This window comes from Hypomesus nipponensis, chromosome 2 (assembly GCF_054491055.1).
Source record: "Hypomesus nipponensis isolate SF chromosome 2, ASM5449105v1, whole genome shotgun sequence".
Classification (NCBI taxonomy): domain Eukaryota; kingdom Metazoa; phylum Chordata; class Actinopteri; order Osmeriformes; family Osmeridae; genus Hypomesus; species Hypomesus nipponensis.
Window position 1 is genome coordinate 14,377,501 of NC_140362.1, and position 20,000 is coordinate 14,397,500.

The window sequence follows — 20,000 nt, forward strand, 5'->3', positions numbered from 1 at the left end:
GCAGTTTGAGTCGTACAAGGACCAGGTGAAGAAGATGGGTGACGAGGCCAAGGACCCTCAGGAGCAGAAGACCGAAGCCCCCACCTGTGGGATCTGCCACAAAACCAAGTTCGCCGACGGCTGTGGTCACCTCTGCTCGTATTGCCAAACGAAATTCTGTGCGCGGTGTGGAGGTCGGGTGGCTCTGCGCTCAAATAAGGTAAGGATAGGTTGACTGTCTAGACTGTCTGGGCCAGTAGGCACACAAGCACACCCGAGCACACACAGTAAACCCCCCCCCCCCTCCAGGTTTATATTTAAGACCCTCAGTCGTGTTTCCACTTTCATGACTCCCTCAAACGACCTGACTTCTCTCCTTCTTTCTCTGCTTCAGTTCCAAGGTTATGAAACATAAAACATTTGCGAAACATTGGAATCTGGGCACTGAGCCATTTCTGTAACTCCCGGCACGAAGTCCCTCTGAAAACAAATCGACGTCCACTCTGATATATCAGATACGAGTCTATTCAACAGGAAATCACCTTTCATTATGTCATATGTATTATGTATTCTAATTGCCCATTGAAGGAGACAGAGTATGACGTGTTTGAGTTTTACTTGCGGTAAATATGTTAAACCACTGGGGGGTGGTATTTCCCCCCTCTGTCCTTTCAGCTACCAGTGATATGTCAAGGCTGTAATGCTGTGGGGTCTAGCCCTCGATAACTAACCTTCTAGAACTCCTTCCGCAGTGTGCCGCTCATTCTAGAATGCCTTCTAGAACCACCCACTGTCAACGCGGCGAAAGAAAAGTGACTGGAATGTGTGTTTTGCTCCTGCTAACGTCACTCACAGTCTCTCTCTCTCCCTGTGTCTTTCTCCCCTCGCTCCCTGATGCGTTCCCCCTGTCCTGGGATGTCGTCAGGAGGACAAAGTGGTTAGCAAATCCTTTTACAACTTCCGTGTATCCTGGGAAAAGTGTCTGGATACAAGCATTGTCAATGAAATGCTTTGCACCAATATACACATACAGAGCCATTGTCAGAAGCCCTGACAGACTAGGTGTGGGTAGACAGTTACAGCAGTCACGTCTGCGAGACAGCGTATTTAAAAAGCAACAACCGACAGTGGAAGTTATCTGTTAATTGTTCTATGGCCTGTATGTGGCTTTGTTTACCATTGCTGGTCAATATTGCTCAAAACTCCATTATGAAATGCACAGTTTGGAAGATTCTTTGTGTGTTTGATCTATATCATATTCATGCACCCGTACCAGACTCTATTTGCTATCGTACTGTACAGGAGTCAGGACTGCAGGGCAGCCGGTGATGAGTAGAGAAGAGAGAGAGGGGTAAAGAGAGAGAGAGAGATACAGACAGGGAAGAAGAGAGGGGTCAAGAGAGAGAGAGAGAGGGATGGAAGATCAGTTTCCTTGTCCTGCAGATGGTGTTGAGTTATAGAGATGGCAGACGGCCGGCCGGCAGCGGGTCGCCTTGGCAATGGCAGAGGCAAGGCCTGGCATGCCCTGGCATGGGCATCAAACATTTGGCAAGGGTTTGTTTTATTTTGGGTGCCCCCCTGAAGATGATCCTCAGAATGATGTATTACGTTTTAATATTTAATCATGAATGAATGAACACATGAGTGGTAACTCTGCTGATGGATTCATCAACTGGAGGTGGGGAAGAGGGGGTGGGGGGGGGGGTCAAAAGAGATGAGATAGATGGAGACAGAAGAGAGGGTGGCAGGGTGCAAAGGGACGGGTTTAGGAGGAATAGAGTATAGAGAGAAGGAAGATGAGGGATGGAGATGGATGATATGACTCAGCCCTGGCCCTGACCCTGACCTTGACCCTAGCCTTGGCCCTCACCCTGGCTCAGCCCTGGTCCTCCAGGCTGTGTCTGGTTGCAGGGCTGTGGGTTTAGGTCAAGGCCTGGTTCCATGCCTAGATCCCACAGGTGGGAGGGGGACCGTCTTTTCTTTCAGCCCGGACACAGTGACATCTGATGGGGGTGGGGGGGGTTGAAGGGGAGGGGGGGGTGTATAGTAGTGGGGGCACTGGTCCACTCACCCCTGACACTGAGGCTGCAGCCTTGACCATCTCTATTTCATTCATTTTTGAGCGGCTAGACAACCATCCCGCTGACAATATATTAAAAACAGAGCATGTTTGCCCTTCCTTGTGTCAGTGGCTGTGTGACAGGTATCCCAGCCTCCATGCCTGTGACTGAAACCACTCCATATCAGCCTCCAACTTACGGGAACTCTGCGGTGTAGTCATCGGGGTTTGAGTGACCGCCGGATGGTTTAATCCCGAGCTGGCCCTTCAGCCTCCACGATGTCTGGGCCTCAGGTGTCACCCTGATCGCCATGACACTGGTGCTCCGCTCGGACGCCTCTGTCCCCAAGCGCTGCGACGCATTTCGGAGAGCCAGGACCAGGTCTACCGGGAGCATGTGCGTCAGTGTAGCGCCGCGCGCGGCGGTGAAATCTTTTTCCACTCGTCTCCTCTTTCGTCCGTCCCCGCACAGCGCCAGTGGTGGCGAGAGAGATCTTGTTCTGTGAAACGGCATTAATATTTACCGGTCTCAGTGTCTGATTGGCTAGCTGAGCTGTTGGACGCTGGAACGCGATAGGCCAGAGACATACTGAGAGTTGTGGTGTTTTCAGTGGACAGAAAAAGAACCCTGTTGAGTTGACACATTTTACCTTAGGGCTAGTCTCAGAGTTTAAAGGTGAACATGACATACCGGCATAGAGAGTTGATCTTTTGGGAACCCTCTGTGCATAGAGAGACGTGCACCTTTAAGCTCTTCTCATTGGATTTTGGGGGAAAGAAGTAAAAAAAAAACTAAAGAATGATGCAGCGAGTTGGAGACATATTACAGTGGACCATTTTCTCTGATGTGGTGAATAAGTGACAGCCTCCTGAGAGGAAGTCACTCGTGATTCAAACGACTCTTGAGAACACCGTGTGTGTTCATGGCCCTCGTTCCTGTGTTGGAAAAGTAAGAGGACTAACTCCTCTGTCCGTCCACTTACACTCCTTAATGCTGAAGTAGGCTAGGCCTCGCACTCCAGTGATGATGGCGCATCCGAAATTGTTTTTTTCCCCCCCATCTCTCTCGCTGGGTCGCCTAAGCAGCGTCACTGCCGTGTCAAGGCACACGCGGGGTTCTGTGAGCACACTTGCGCCGTGCGGCACCGTGGGGGACGCGCTGAATTTATAATCAGCTCGAGGCTCCGGTATCTCTAACAGCGGCAGACTCACGCCTGCATCTATTAATGATGAAGTAACACAGAGGTGGTAAAAACATGATTGCGCTCGTGGTCGCTGCTCACTCAGTCATATCTGTTCGTTAAGATGTTGACACTGTGTGAATTGTGTCATACCTGAAGAGGCTACTGCTTTTTCCTCAAAATTCCCTGGCTTTTTTCAGGAGAATAGTGTAATAACGTGCAACGGAGGAGCTGTGTTTCAGATGTGGTTTTGACCGGATTTCTCTCTCTGCAGCTGCTGAAGAACACTATACGGCGCTCAGGGTTGGACGAAAGCCGACCTTTTCTTTCTTTTTTTTCATCTTACAGCGTGGAAAAATAAATAATTATTAACGTGCGTCGCCGTAACCTTCACGGCGTTTTCTCGGGGACAGTTGCCTGTTCTTGGAGTTGGAGCTGTCCGCGGTGCTGAAGGTCGGTCGGAGTTCCCACGGTTTACCGATTCCGAAGCACGCGCATTGAGACATTCTCTCGGTACATTACGGATTATAGACTCCCGTTTCCCTGCACAGACACGATGACGTCTCTCGCTGTCGGAACCATGGGTAAGATGCGAATGGTGGTATAAGTATATGTCTGTCAGTCAGCAAGTGGCTTTTTTTGCTAGCAGTAGCCTAATGTGCATGTAGGCTTTTCCGAAATCTGAGAAACCATAGACCTGTCAATGCAATATATATTTTTTATTAACAACTCTAAAGAACTATTCCAGTTCTAACACCGGAAACATGAATTATTATGTAAATAAAGTTATTATGTCTAACCATTCATATCCTTTTATTAGATTTTGCAACCTATTTCCGAAAAATTGAATTAAAAGAGCTGTGCCTACGTTGCACATCAAATGTTACCAAAAATAGATTTTGGCTTTGTCAATAATCTGACCGTGGAGTATGTTCGGGCTTCGGGGTGGTCTAAGACATCTGCCGTCCCTGCTTGAATCCCTTCCTTCATCTCTCTAAGCCGTTCTCTCCTGCGTGTCTTTCTTAACTTCGGTAAAAAAATAAAAATAAACTGGACATAAATATGCATCAGGTCTATTATTATTACTGCCGCGGCACACTAAAATTAGAAGCTCATTAAAATGTAATACTCCACGTGCAGGCTGTGTTAGAGCATGTGAGTGTTGGCTCTCCTTTACCCGTGCTCATTTACCAATTAATTTAGATCTCAGTGTCTGCTTCTCTCCAACAGAACAAGAATAAAGGGCATGTTTCAGAGATATTTCATCATAAAGCCTAAATTTGCTGAGCAGACTAGGGCTACACATTTTTGTTTTAAGGAGAAAACTATGTGGTGGGGTGTACCCGATTTGAGCGCAGGTAGCGTTTATCAAACAGGCTATTGTTGCTGTGTAGACATTCGCTGTTGAAGACCAAAGGCCAGAATCTTAACTTCGATTTTTAAAACTCTGAATTCCTCAAAAAACATTGCAGACTTTTCCTATTTTGGCCTAGTTTGTTTAGTGCCTGGACTCACCCGGGTCTCAGCCCCCCCCTACCTCCACCACACACAATCTCACACAATCTCACACAATCTCACACAATCTCACACACACACACACAAACACACACACACACACACGTCTCTGTGAGACTGTGTCTGCTCGGTGGTTTGGTGCAATAGAGTTGTTCTCTCCCTCAACACCTGCGGTCAGAGGGAACACAGCCCAAACAATGAGTTTTTAATGAGTAGATCATTTCAGGTGAGAGAGAACAAACCAGACATGTGACACCTTCCCTAACGACTCTTCAACATTTCGGCAGCATGAGTAGGCAACTTTTCCAGAGGACCTTCTCCTTGTAAGCGTTTGCTGTGTTTAGCATTGTGACCCTTTGTAATGTGATGGCCCTGGTCCAGACTATTGTTACACAACGGTCCTCTGTGTTCTCACTGTTCGGCCACAACATGAAGGATACTGTAACTGAAACCACACAAGTCTTCCTTTCTGTCCCCCACCCCCCCTCGAGTGCAGTGGTTTTGTGGCGCTGAAAGACGCCGTCATTGCAGGGTTGTGCTTACAGCACCAGGTTCAGCTCATTGCTTTGTGGTGATGAAACGCTGTACTGCTGCATCTTATTTTGGTGAAGTCATGTTGTAGTGTTTCTGTGTGGCCACTAGAGGGCCCACCTACTGAGTCTGGTGAACCAGGCTACTGATGGACCTGCCACTGTGAAGGTGGCTCTTCTACGCCCGGCATAACAGAAGTCTAACCCCAAACAGGGATCTCAAACGTTTGAGATTCTAATGCTTAGAATATGGATGTAGGGAAGTGAAGGTCACAGTGTGGGTTACAGTAAGTGAGGGGAGTGGTCACATATAACTGTGACATAATCAGGGACACATTAGGATTGAGAGAATGTAATAGATGGATATGGTGTTTCAATGAAGGCAAGTTACATTCAATGTCGTAAAAGGTCACGTCCGACGTGATCGCTTGTCCACATACAGCCTCTTATTATGGGATGTGTAGTGTTGATTCGAGTGTCCCGAGATGAGGAAAACAAATTTGTTGTGAGAAAGATTCAGACTATGTATGAATGCCGCATCAGTCTGAAGGAAAATAATAGACATGAAATGATGTATTGATCCGGACTGCTCAGTGTTTCCTTCCCCAGCACAATTTATCAGTAGGCCCCTCAGAGCAGAGTCACTCAGAGCAGAGCACGGGAGACCTACTGTAATGGGCCTACTGATATCCCCTCCTCTCCTCTCTCCCGAGACTATGGGTAGAGCTCTAGGTTTTTTTGAGGTTTTTTTTTTAGTCTATTTTTGGATGCCGGTTCAGTGACTATGAAATGTGCCAACACAGTGAGAAATGGCCCTGCCTGGGGGGGGGGGTCACCCCCCACAACCCCCCCCCCCCCCCCCCCAACACTTGCCAGCACTCAGCCGTGAAGAGTTAAGCTGAAGGGAAATATGTGTGTGTGTTTGTGTGTGGGGTGGTGGTGGTTGGGGGTGGGGGCGGGAGTCTAGCTGCAGCAAGCACACCTCTGGCCATCCAAGCTGGTTGACCTGTATGTGTGTGTACAGTATGCACCCACATGCTGGTGTAGGTTTTAGCGTTCTAGTATTTGTAGCATCGGTGCGTATGCACGCATGTATTCATGTGCAGGCATGTGAACGTGTGTGTGCTAGCAGGTCAGATGCTAAGGTAGTCTGTCATTGCGGGTCACACTCAGACTCTCTATTACACCAGTGTTAGCTTGTTAGCTTTAGAGTTTCCCTGCTAGCATGTTAGCCCGCTGGCCTTTGAGACTGCACCGGCGGATAAAACGATTCACGATAAAACACAGAAACCTTTCGAAGGACGATGTGGACAAAATCCGTTTTTACTAGAACCTGCCTTTGATCTCACACACATATCACATATCAGGGAGTCAGATGGCTGAGCGCTGAGCGGTGAGGGAACCGGGCTAGTAATCTGAAGGTTGCTAGATCGATTCCCGGCTGTGCCAAATGACGTTGTGTCCTTAGGCAAGGCACTTCACCCTACTTGCCTCGGAGGGAATGTCCCTGTACCTACTGTAAGTCGCTCTGGATAAGAGCGTCTGCTAAATGACTAAATGTAAATGTAAATATCAGCCATCACTCAGTCCACCCTCGGGCCCCCAGCCCCCACTCCCTCGCTCCCCCCCCCCCCAACCCCCAGGTTATCAGTGTGTGTGATGGTGATGTGGGAGCCAGGTTTGCACGTTAGAAGCTCGTCCTGCTCAGCATTTGTTCCGGGCTGCGCGTGCGCTCCCCGCGCCGCCTGTTCGAGCGTACTAATGTGCCGTTAGGTACGCGCCGAGGAGATGAAAGAGGCCTCGTGTGCAGTCCGTCGCTCGCGACGCTGTTAATTATTATTGGCGGGATGGGCGGAGTGCACCGCCACTCACTCTCTGTTAATTGCGCTCGTGATGGAGGGTAAAGAAGTAGGCCAGGCCCGTGGACGAGGCCCGTGGACGAGGCCCGAGGACGAGGCCCGTGGACGAGGCCGGCAACCGCCCGCAGTGAGCTGGACTGTGTGAAGGAGCGGGGGGGGGAGGGGGGGGGGAGAGAGAAGGAGAGAGATAATGCAGCAGGGGAGAGAATATGGGGGTGAGAGATCACAGTTGTGGAGAGAGCAGGGGTGACTGAGAGAGTTAGAGAGTTACAGAGAACACAAGAGTCAGCTACAGAAGAAGACGGAGGGAGAGTTCAGCTAGAGAAGGGAGTGAGAGAGAGAGAGAGAGAGAGAGAGAGAGAGAGAGAGAGAGAGAGAGAGAGAGAGAGAGAGAGAGAGAGAGAGAGAGAGAGAGAGAGGATGTTGAGTGAGAGAGGAGGTGAAGACCCTGGGTTAACTGCTAGAGTTAGGGTAGGAGTCTGTAGGGGAGCTTGTCATCAGCGTGACTCTCTGGGGCAGCCTGAAGTCCAACTCTTGTGTGTGTGTGTGACAACTACTAATCCAGCCAGCCAGAGACACAAACACAAACAATGAGAAAACCAGTCAGCAAACCAGCTACTGGAACAGTCTGTAAGGCAGACAGAGAGCCCTGAGCCAGCCAGTAACAGCTCGGTGTGCAATGTGCCCACCCACGAGTAATTACAGTAATGTCCTGACTCAGCACTGTGCCTGTTCAGCTGCAGCAAGCCTTCCTACTGGACGTCACAGCTGCCAATCACTGGTTCCCTGCTCCCTCAGACACAGTCTGTGTGTAGATTTATATGGTGTAGTACAGTAGTAGTTGTAGTATCTATTGTGTACTATACTGTAGAATCTGTCTGTCTGTCTGTCTGTCTGTCTGTCTGTCTGTCTGTCTGTCTAGCTAGCTATCCAACTAGCATTGATGATAGAGCAAGCTGTGGAAAGCTATCTCAGTAAGACAGGGCTGGGGTACTATATGTAGAGGGGAGAGTGGAGGGAAGGAGGGGTGATCAAGACTCCTGTCGACCCTGGGATTTATGAGGCTAATGTGCTGCTGTGCTGCTGGGCTGCAGAGAGGGGATAGGGAGGAAAGAGAACAGTGCTAGAAGCCTCTATTTCTCTCTCTCTTTCTTTTGCTCTCCCTCCCTTTACTTCCCTCTTTTCCCCTTTATCTCTCTCTCCCTCTGTCCCTCTATCCCCCCCACTTTCTCTTTTTCTCCATCCCAGTTTCCTTTTCTCCCCCTCCTTCTCTCTCCTTCTCTCTTTCCTTCTCCCTTTCAGTCTTCTCTCCCTCTCTCCTGTATCTGCAGAACACAGGGACTGCAGAACAGCCTTTGTGTTTTCAGTACACACAACTACACACTCACAGTGTACACAACTACACACTCAGTGTACACAACTACACACTCACAGTGTACACAGCTATAGACTCACAAGGCTGAGATAGACTCTCTCATGGAGCCCTCCAAGAGGAGCCTCATCTGTTTGGTACTGAGGGATACCAATATGTGCCGGATAGAACAGTATACTGATTGTCAATGATATTTACAGAACCTCCTAAATCACATTAAACTCACAGACCACTAAGAACCTCGAGACAACTTCCAGAGAACATTTTAGTTCCATAGAATAGAATCTACCAGAATCAATCAAGAAGGCTGCTGTATGTGTATGGAAGACACTCATCTTTCACCTCATCTATGTAACCCCGATCAAATGTCAATATATCCAGCAGGTTCAAGTATCCGATCCTCCATGATACTTAGCCATGAACATCACATTCGAATCCATTACAGTCTCACAGGTGGAAGGTCAGGGGTTCGATCCCCACCTGTGACAACAGTTCATGCCGCACCGCACTACGTCACACCATCTCCACCCTGACGCCCGCCCGCCGTCCTCCCGCCCCCTTAAATCCCCTCTCTCCTCCTCCCCAGGTGATGTGGGTATGCAACTTGTGCCGAAAACAACAAGAAATCCTCACCAAGTCGGGGGCGTGGTTCTACGGTGCCGGGGACCCGCGGGGCGTGTTTGAGGGGCCCCAGGGCCGGCGGCACGAAGAGGCCCCCCAGGAGAAGAAGGCCAAACTGCAGGATCCGTCCCTGTACCAGGGGCCCTCAGGGGACAGGTCAGGAAGGCACCCGGGGCTGCCCAGACAACACTCCCTGAACAACGGGGCCGGGGACAGGCACGGAGACTCACTCTTAGACAGGTAGGACCACCGCGGAGGCCCGCACTGTGTGTGTGAGAGGGGTGTGTGTGTGTAGGAGGAGGAAGATGGAGCAAAGGCGTGAAAGTGTGTGTGTGAAGGGGGGGGTCGTGTGTGCTTGTGTGTGTGTTTGTGCGTGTTCCTTCACAGATTGTTACAAAAAGAAGTCACCTGCTTTCATATTTTCCCAATTGATTCAAGAAAGATTGTATGAGTGGGATCTTGCAAAAATATGAATAACATGAGCTGTTTTCCCATTATATCCTATAGTCATAGATTTAACTAAACTGCTTGCATCAGGAAAACTGCAGGTTAAAAGTAGAAAACCTGTGTACCAAGCTGTTTTACGTGGTTGTTCAGAATAAGGAGCACTGGGATTGTTCAGCAAGGGGGTTGGGGGTTGGTGAGGAAGGGAGGGGGGTTGGTTGGTGAGGTAGGGAGGAGGAGGGGGGTTGGTGAGGAAGGGAGGGGGTGAGGGGTTGGTGAGGTAGGGGGGTTGGTTGGTGAGGTAAAGAGGGTGAGGGGAGATGGTGAGGTAAGGAGAGGGTTGGTGAGGAAGGGAGGGGGTGGGGGGTTGGTGAGGTAGGGAGGAGGAGGGGGGTTGGTGAGGAAGGGAGGGGGTGGGGGGTTGGTGAGGAAGGGAGGGGGTGGGGGGTTGGTGAGGTAGGGAGGAGGAGGGAGGTTGGTGAGGAAGGGAGGGGGTGGGGGGTTGGTGAGGTAGGGAGGAGGAGGGAGGTTGGTGAGGAAGGGAGGGGGTGGGGGGTTGGTGAGGAAGGGAGGGGGTGGGGGGTTGGTGAGGAGGGGAGGGGGTGGGGGGTTGGTGAGGTAGGGAGGAGAAGGGGGGTTGTTGAGGAAGGGAGGGGGATGGGGGGTTGTAAGGGATTCAGATGAGACATAAAAGCAGAGGCTCAAAGCAAACCAGTGGAGAACCAGCATAAAAGAGCTGGAGCATGGAGCCCACGAGGCCTATAAAAGAGACAGAAGCATGGCTACCTGGTGCCAGCTCAGCGTTTTACACACATGCACACACACAGAGACGCACACACATGCACACAAAGACGCACACACACAAATCCACACACACCCACACAACCATACTTGCACTTTGTTACAGTACCCCTTCCCTCCCTCCCCCCCTCCCTCCCTCCCTCCCACACTGAGTGACTTGGGGCTTTGATCTCCTCCCTAAGACAGACAGAGCCAGAGGGATTCCCTTGCTGTTGAAGTGGTGAATACTGCATTCCCTGTCTCCCTCTTTGAACCACAAACTACATACCAGAGCTCGGCAACTCATCAGAGAAAAAGGTCACACACCTTAGGCTCCGATACGGCATCGCCATGTTTCAGTTTGGTATAGATTACATTAGAAAGAGTCTGCCGTTTATTTCAGTTCTGTATTTGCACAGCAGCATACAGACAGACTAGAACTGCATCAGTCATATCCAGGTGCAGTATTCATTTTGTGTTATTCCAGCGATGGTAACTGTCGTACAAAATCCATGTCTGGCTGCCCGGCGCGTGTGTATCAGGAACAGACTTGGTGGATCAGTCAGATGAGGCTGCTGATCACTGTGGTGATGTACCTGCGATGGCGGTTGGACACTGCTGCCTTCTGGTCCTGAATCATCTCCGTACTGCTGCTGTGGAGCTCTGCAGTAACGTTTACATCCACACGGTGTCTCCTTCCCCCTCTGGTTCTCGCTCTGTCGCTCGCTCGCTCTTTCCCACTCCACCCTCCCATCTCCCTCTCCCCACTGCGAGACTGTGTCGAGCTCATGCTGCAGACCCGAGTGTGGGATTCCAGCATGCATGTGCTTCTATGATTCCCCGAGCCCTATAATGGTCCAGTGTGTCTGTGGTTCCTCCAGTCTCAGTGACCCTGGGGGTCAGTCCTGGGGAGAGACTGTCATACAAACAGATGTCCTCTCTGCCTCAGATCATACTTCCTGTGGGGAAGAGGTGGATTGTGGGCCGTGGATTGTGTCATCCGGTGCAGAGCGCCCAGTGTGATGCCTGGCTTCTGTGTCCCATGACACATAGTCTCACGCCGGTGTATCTGTTCACGCGCAAACAGGCATATACACAGTCAGGTGTAATATATACACACTCTGACACACACACTCACACGTAGATACACTGTAGGAGGTGTGTGAGCTTCACATTGCTGAATGCCACCCTCTTGTCTGTTCGTCAGCTGACCTTGTGAAGGTGTATCTCATGGCCTGTGTTTTCTACTAGTCCAGCGCCGGGACCGTCTGGCTCATGGTTTAGTAGCAGAACCGAATGAAGCCTGTTGCTCTATCTCTGTCTCCCTCTGTTAGCTTTACCTCTCCACCTGAACGTGTTAGCTGAATTAGCTCTCTCCACCTGTGTGGGCTATCTTAGCCTCACTATGTATATGTACTAGACTAGCTTCTCCACCTATGAGCTAACAGGGTCTCACTGACTAGCAGCCTCTCGGACTGTGAGCCAGCTGAGTTTCTCTGAGTCTGAGCTAGCCTAGCTTCCCTGACAGGACCTAGCCTAGCTTTTCGGACTATGGGCTAGCCTAGTCTCTGTATTGGCTGATTTAATGGCTGAGAGGCAGACTGGCAGCAGTGAATGATTCTGGCGTTGGCAGCAGGCTGCTCAGCGGTGACACAACAGGAAAAGGCTGAAAAGGTTCAGGGGGGATATTGCCAACCGCGTGTGGCTGGGAGCCCGAAAATAGACCACCAACTGCATAAGTACCAAAAAAAAACACTTTCATTAATCTCAAAGAATGTTTAAATTAACTATAGAATCTATTCCACTGAAGGAGAGGGTGGGGGTTTGGGATGGTGGCTGACAGTCTATTTAGAAGGAGAAATTACTCGGGAAGGGGCTCATTTATCTTGGTCTCCAGTTTGTTATTTGAATGAGAACACGATACACAGAGACAGCTGCATTGTGGGGAGAAGCTGGTGAAACAACAATAATTATGGTGGGATTAGAATATCATTACTCAGTGGTGTCTTTCAAGGTACTCTGAAACCTCTCTGCCCAGTCCAGTCCAGTCCAGTTCAGTTAAATCCAGTCCAGACCGACCCACCCACAGGCACTCCACCAGGTTCCAAGATCAATGGTCATCGGACCATTACTCAACATACAAAAGAGTAAAACAATATAAATTGGGTGTGCTCTAGGAATGCTGGAGTAGACTATATGAACTGCAGCTTGGTGTCAATCAGTAATCTTGGACAGCCCGGCTATTGTGCTCAATTGGCCGCTTTTTTAGTGCAGTTCTGTCTCTCTCTTTCTGTCAAGTTTGACTGGGAGATCTCTCTTGGTCTTCAAGTGATGGTGAGTAAAGCCTGTATAGTGCCCATTCTAATTAATTCCAGCGGAAGTTGGTGGCCCTTTCACCCAAAGACAGATGCTCTTAGAGTTGATATGGCCTGTCTTCCCCCTGGCCGTTACATTGGTTTAAACACCAACCAAAGCGTCTCCCGCGCCCGTGACTTGTATCCGCGCGGGTGGATGTGGAGGGTATGAGAAAGAGAGAAACAGAAAGACAGCAAGAGAAAAAGAGAGAGAAACAGAAAGAGAGGGAGAGAGACAGAGGAGGGGGATATGGCAAAGCGTGTGCGCGAGTGAATGCGTATGTGTGTGCGTGTCTGTGTGTGCATGAGTGTGCGTGCGTGTGTATGTGTGTGTGCTCTAATAGGCAAAGAGAAATATGAGTTGAATATGAGGCACCCTTCCCCGGTGCACCGGTAAGGGATGCTTACCGAGGATGCTGCTCTGCTTTCTTACCTCCGCCAAGAAGAGATCTATCCACACTGAGCGGAAAAGGCGCCTTATTAGCTCCACCGTTCAGTTGGTTGTAAGTTAGGAGCATTATGACTGAAGGACCCGGTATCGATTGCGTCTCATCAAAGGACACTTTTTACCAGGATCACGAGAAACATGGAACTTGATGGGCGTCTTTTCGTTTAATGCGCCCCTGGAGAAAGAGGGGCGTCCGGAGCGAGTGCGGGGGACGTATAGTGCATGAAAGACAAGGCCATACTAAGGAAAAAGAAACGAAGAAAGGGGGAAAATGCAGTTTGAGACATTGCGTCAATTTTGTAGCTCGGTTTTATCTCATTTTAACGGGGCTTTCTCTCCGCCTCAGAACATTTTGCAGACGGAGCTGTTTGAGCAGGCGTTGAGCAATATCGGGTGAGTGATCCCTTTGCAAGAACGTCGGATTTATTGAGGGCTTCCCCGTTGGTATGTCTAAGGAGGATTTGAGGAGAGGGGGGTTTCGTATATCGATCAGTAGCAGCTAGTAGGCTACTAGCTGGCGAGATGCTGCAGATCATATTCCTGCATCTGGCATCGCAGCAATATGTTGGACGGAGCCGTAGCGCTCCTTTCCGCTGTGTTTGGGCGTAAAATGATACAGTTAGATGGATTCCGATAATGTTGAGGTGTGACTGCGTGTGTGTCGCCGCGGTGTCCCACTACGGCATGTGTGTGCTGCTCTCGAGCTTCTTGCGCGGATATCATGACAGGCTCGGCATTTCGTAATACAGCTCGAAACATTTGCTACCCCTCTGCATAGCAGGGAGCTACCAATACGCCTCGGAAGGGTATTCTGATTTGCCCACCCTGAACCAAAGCAATAGGATTAAAAAAAAAAATATTTTGATTAAATTCCTTTGCTGAGCCAAGCACATTTTGTATTTTCATTTTGCGAATTTCATTATGGATATTCAACATCAACTGTGAACAGTCGCATTCTGTATTCCATATAATTAGCAAGCTTCAGGAGTTACTGCTACACTGTACATGTGTGTACAAGCGTGTGCGAGTGTGTGTTGCTGTGTGGGCTATGTGTGTGTATGTAAGAGAAAGAGAGAGATAGAGAAAGAGATGTGTGTGTTTTCTGTGTAAGCTGTGTATGTTTTTGGAAGTTGTATGTCTGTTGGCTGCAACAGTGAACATTCTGATTAGTCTGCTAAACGTCCAACTCCCAACAGACCTGCTCCCCTGTCGCCTGGCCCAGTATGCTGGCCCGGGGAGGGATCCTGCCTAAATGTACAGAGAGTTTCAACATCATCCTTCCACTGCAAAGAAAATGGATGAAACATTTTGCAAAGAGAGTCCTACAGCATACAATGGCTGTCTCAGGGGACTAGGGGTCCTTTTCTCCTCGCCTTCAGAAATAATTTACAGCATTTTCCTCCTCTCCTCTCCTCTCCTCCTTCCTCTCTTCCTCTCTTCCTCTCCTCTCCTCTCCTCTCCTCTCCTCTCCTCTCCTCTCCTCTCCTCTCCTCTCCTCTCCTCTCCTCTCCTCTCCTCTCCTCTCCTCTCCTCTCCTCTCCTCTCCTCTCCTCTCCTCTCCTCTCCTCTCCTCTCCTTTCCTCTCTCCCCTCCTCTCCTCTCCTCTTCTCCTTCCTCTCCTCCTTCCTCTCCTCCTTCCTCTCTTCTCCTCTCCTCTCCTCCTCTCCTCTCCTCTCCATGAGACCATGTGGCCAGACACAACAGCCAAGAACATGCTGGACTGGACCTTCTCGTAGTGATAGACTTATCAATGAGAAGGACTTCCTCTTCATGCTGTTGTGTGTACGATCGTATAAAGAGACAGAGTCCTGTCTCTTGTGGGGATGGTAGTTGCTGACATCCTACTACTAATAGCGTATAGGTCTGTTGCATATTAAAGGCTGTGAGTGTAGCAGTCTTGTGTCATGGCGTCCATGTCGGTCTTACTGGGTCCAAGCTCCATACAGGCCCAGCCAGACCAGACTGGCCTCATAACTGCCACCATCAGTTCGATCAGGCTCTGCGTACGGAAGAGCGTGAATGTGTTTTTGTGTGATTTTGTGAAAGTGTGTTTGTGTGTGTGTGTGTGGGGAGAGTGTGTGCACGTGCGTGCGTTTGTGGGGAGCGTGTGTGTGTGTGTGTGTGTGTACACTGTCTCTACTCTCTGTGCGGCTCTCTAATGGGTTGTGCTGTAACATCCAGCTCCATGTATTATGTATGCATGCGTCAGAGGTCCTAATGGTGTCCAAGATCTGTTCTTAGAAGTCCAGCTCGTACACCCTTCACACACACACACACACACACACACACACACACACACACACACACACACACACACACACACATACACACACACACACTAACACACACATACTGTACATGCATACGCACTCACACAAATACACACACAGTCACACGCACACACACACACACACACCTCACCCAGCCCTCGTATTTGTTTCTTCCCTCACAGTGCACAGTACACTAGTACAGTAGTACAATCCAGTAGTACAATCATACACAGTACAATATGAAGCCTTCTAGTCATTTTACCATGGCAACACTCCAACCATAGGACTGACATAGAGATAGCAGTGTGTGGCCCCCATAGAGTCCGACCCTGGAGCCATGTAGCATAGGTTACGTGCCTTGCGCAAGGGAAGATCGGCAGTGGTTGCCAGCTCACAGCCTTTAGTGCCATCTCAGTTCCAGGAAAGCCCACTTTCTGTGACATTGATGTGTGAGTGGGCCTGTTGGCCTGGATGCTCGGTATTGAATTTAGGTCCGGTTGATCCACTGCTAGGATCTGTCAGTCTGTAGAAACACATATTGTCCGATTTTAAGAATCCATATTGTTGAGGTCAGATATTAGAATGATGTATATTACACATAGTGTATATTAGCCCTCCTTTTCTCCTCTTTTCCTCATCTCTCCCTCCTCTCTTCCTCCTTCCACTCTTCTCCTTCCTTCCTTCCTTCCTTCCTTCCTTCCTTCCTTCCTTCCTTCCTTCCTTCCTTCCTTCCTTCCTTCCTTCCTTCCTTCCTTCCTTCCTTCCTTCCTTCCTTCCTTCCTTCCTTCCTTCCTTCCTTCCTTCCTCCCCTCTCTCTCTCTCTCTCTCTCTCTCTCTCTCTCTCTCTCCCTTCTCTCTCCCTTCTCTCCACCTACTCATTCCCTCTTCTCTCTCTCCATTAAGTCATGCTCTCAGTCACTTGTGGGTCAGAATCCAAATCCGGTGTAACTTCCTGATGGAACGCCCCCCGTCCTCCGGCTCCTCTCGCTCCCTCCCCTCCTGCCTCCTTCGCTCCATCTCTCCAGCGATGAGGTTGCCACGGTGATATTGTTTGATCAATAGCGAGGGTGATGTCCCCCCCAGTCGGTTAATCCTGCTAGCCTAGCCTTGGGGGGGGATGGAGGGCGGGAGGAGGAAGGGATGTCCTCTTCTGAACGATGCCAGCGTACTGTAGGTGTGAGAGAGAGCTGGGACTTGAGGACATGAGCAGAGCGGAGAAGAAAAATGAGGAGAAAAGCGGAGAGGAAAGGAAATAGGGAGAGAAGAGAACAGGAAAGGAGAAATAACGAGAGGACGGGATTTCAAGGAGGCGAACAGGAGAGGAGAAGTCAAGAAAAAAGACACGGAAAGTGAGGTAGAGGGGAGGAGAGGAGGGAAGAGGAGAGAAGAGGAGGGAAGGGGAGCGGAGAGGAGACGAGAGGGACCAGACATATTAGAAGTGTGTTTAGGTTTAGGTGTCTTTAGAGTCAGGTTTGTATCCTGCATCTTGTGCGGGCCCCTCTGAAGTCTGCAGTGACAGAGCAGAGGAGGAAGAGGAGGAGGAGTGAGATGAAGAGGCGGAGGAAGAAGAAGAAGCTGGAACACCCGGGTCTGTGTCACCATGGTGACGGTGTCTGCTGTGTCAGCCTGGGTGTTGGTAGCACTCCCCTGCTGCTAGTAAGCCATGCCTTTATTGGTTTAGCTCTGACTCAGGAAAAGTAAGCCAGTCTGTTATTGGTTTAGCCCTGACTCAAGGAGAGTAAGCCAGCCCGTTATTGGTTTAGTCCAGACTCAGAGGTAGATGCAGGCGAAGAGGATGCCTTCTTTTATTGCCTTGGGGAGGGGAGAGAGGGATGCAGCATCAAGCAATGTTATGACCCCAGTATTTTAATTATTCTAATGTAGATTCTAATATTAGTCTATGGTAGCCTCTAATATTAGGTCATGCGTTCTGATGTCCAGTGTTCTAATGTCCTGTTTTTTTCAAGGCATAATGCTTCCTGTACATGATGAAAGTACCCCCCAGACTAGCACATATAAATCAAGGGCACTTCAGTTTCAGCCGTTTGAGTCAAGCATACCCTGTGCACAGGACTGGTTAAATCTGAATCAAGCTTATCCTATGTACTGTACTGATTAGATCTGAATCAAGCTCGCCCTATGTACAGTATTGGCTATCAAGGGGACCCAATGTATAGAACTGGTTAGATCTGGGTAACAGTGTTTCACCCAACTCTGACTGTAGACTTACAGTATATGTGACGCCCAGTACAGGGATGGACCTACAGGAACATTTCTTCATGCCCTGATGTGCTGGGGAGTGAGGGAGGAGGCCAGAGGGAGGACAGTGAGGGTGGGGGGTGGAGTGTTCAGAAGTGATCAGGACCCAGGATAAAAGAGCTGGATGTTTCAACTGGGACATGGTCTTGTAATGTGACATCCTCTTTGGACCCCTTTCATGCTCACAGAGCGAGACTGATTCTCTGAAAGGTGTGTACGTGTGTGGGAGTGTGTGGGAGTGTGTGTGTGTGTGTCATTAATGGCCAGGACATTAAAAGACCCCCAAGTCACACTGCTTTTTAGTCTTTCTGTTCATATCTAGTCCATCTCCTCACAGCCCCAGGTAACAAACTTCCCTCTCTCTTTCTCTCTCTCACGATTGCGCCGTATACAGGTCTACACACACATACCTATATATCACATTTATTCAAGCCCTCTCTCTGTCTCTTCCTCTCTGACCCACTGTTGGGGAAAGAGGAAGGCTGAGTGGCATATAGCTGAGTGTGTGAGTGTGAGCTCATGTGTGTGTGTGTGTGTGAGTGTGTGTGTGTGTGTGTGTGTGTAAAAGAATGTGTATATGTGTTCCCAAATTTGAGGCCCATCCCAGTTTTTTTGTATTTGTTTTTTTTTAAAGCTTCTCCTTCTGCTACGAAGCAGATGTCTGATGTCGTGCTCAATTTGGTTCCAACAGCAGCCCACTGGAAACAGCCTCAACTGGCCGCTCTGCTGCTCCCTACTGTACGCTCTCATCTGAAGCTGTTTGTCAGTCATGTACGGTCTTGATGTACATTACATGTGGTCAGCTTGAATCCTCTTCCCTCCTGAACATACATTCTGGGTTACTTCCCAGCTGTTTATCTTTCTGCTGATGCGTATTCTGACAGTAGCAAATTATGTAAGATGCCTGAAGGCCTCAGGTGTGGCCTTTTATTTGAGACATATGCAACCTGCTCAGGACCCAGCCTCGGCCCCGGCCCCGGCGCCAACCTCTCTCTCTCTCTCTCTCTCTCTCTCTCTCTCTCTCTCTCTCTCTCTCTCTCTCTCTCTCTCTCTCTCTCTCTCTCTATGTGTGTCACATGTTGAGAGGAGCTGCATCTTCTCACAAGATGCCCTGTGTATATTGTAGGTTGGATAATTCAAACACAGCCTCAGTTAGTGCAGCACGTTCAGAGGTATTTTGTGTCCCGCTCTCTCTCCCCCGCTCTCTCTCTCTCCCCCCTCTCCCTCCCCCCCCACCACTGTCTCTCTCTCTCTCCCCCACCATACCTAGACCCTCCTCACCAGCAGAGTGATTGACTGGACGGAGGGGCGGGGCATAGTCCCCCACTTGTCCTCCTCTAACTGGAATACTTCTGCTGGTTTCATAATTGATGACTGTTAAAAATAGAACCTACGGTAGTAATCTTCAAGTGCTCTCCGCGCTCAAGGCAATATGCCATGTTTACTGATGTGGAACAAAGCTACATTTAAATTGAAAAACAGCGATGAAATAGGCCCTTCATGTTCCTCTCCTCTGGGCTTCTTTTTCTGTCATTGTTGCGCAAATTCTCCACATGCCAGTTGTGAAATCGGTTGCATCATCAAAGAGACGTTGCTGTGGTCAGACAAGTGTTTCTGAAGGATCATTTCCATTTCATGACATGAACCGTCTAGTGCCTTGTAAGGACTTCTTCTTCCTCAGGTGTTCTTGACTGGCCAGAGCTGTTTCGGTCCAATTTCATTTGGGTGAATAATGACATTGTGACATTGTTTCAATCGGGCCCAGAGCCTTGCATCATCATTGTACCGTGTTAGAGAGAGGTGACAGGCACTATGGATTGTTGTCTCTAGTGAGTCTCTACACTGCAGAGCAGATGTCCTGTCAACAAACAGGGGAACTCGATGCTGTGAAACCACCCCCTCTCTGACCTTTGACCTTGCGTCACATCCGTCCTACTGAACTGGGACTGAAGGGATGTCATCACCTTCCAGCTGGTCCCAATGTTCGGTGTGACCTCTTGTCAGTCTGGTAAATAAAATTTAGCCTATCATCATTTACTCAGGTATTTCACACTGTGCATTAGGCCTTGGAGTGTTATAGAGGGCCGGTGTGGTGTGACTGTGTGTGTGAGTGGGTGTGTGTGCGTGTGTGTGTGTGTGTGTGTGGGGGGGGGGGGGGTGGCTGGCTGTTACCTGTGGCTTGCAACAAGTTAAGCTGCCAGTGGTTTGTGTCTGGTGTTTGGCCTATCACATGACTTGACAAAAATCTCCCAAGCTATTGATTTGTCGGCTGTGCCAGAGTGAGAACATGCGGGATCAGTTTGGATGTTTGGGTGTCAGTGCTGCAGGA

At 49.6% G+C, this 20,000-nt stretch overlaps 1 protein-coding gene across 2 annotated transcripts in view; it reads left to right on the forward strand.

The window, feature by feature from the left end:
- The window catches only part of rims2a (regulating synaptic membrane exocytosis 2a), a 106,291-nt gene that overhangs the window by 14,618 nt on the left and 71,673 nt on the right, over positions 1-20,000 (forward strand). Inside the window, exons 5-7 of one of the 2 annotated variants that reach the window (XM_084707910.1) lie at positions 1-199; positions 905-916; positions 9,082-9,356. The exon at positions 1-199 is cut by the window's left edge and continues 12 nt beyond it. In XM_084707910.1, coding sequence (XP_084564036.1) covers positions 1-199; positions 905-916; positions 9,082-9,356 — 486 coding nt within the window. The remainder of the gene's footprint in view (positions 200-904; positions 917-9,081; positions 9,357-20,000) is intronic. The other variant, XM_084707920.1, reaches the window with a different exon arrangement.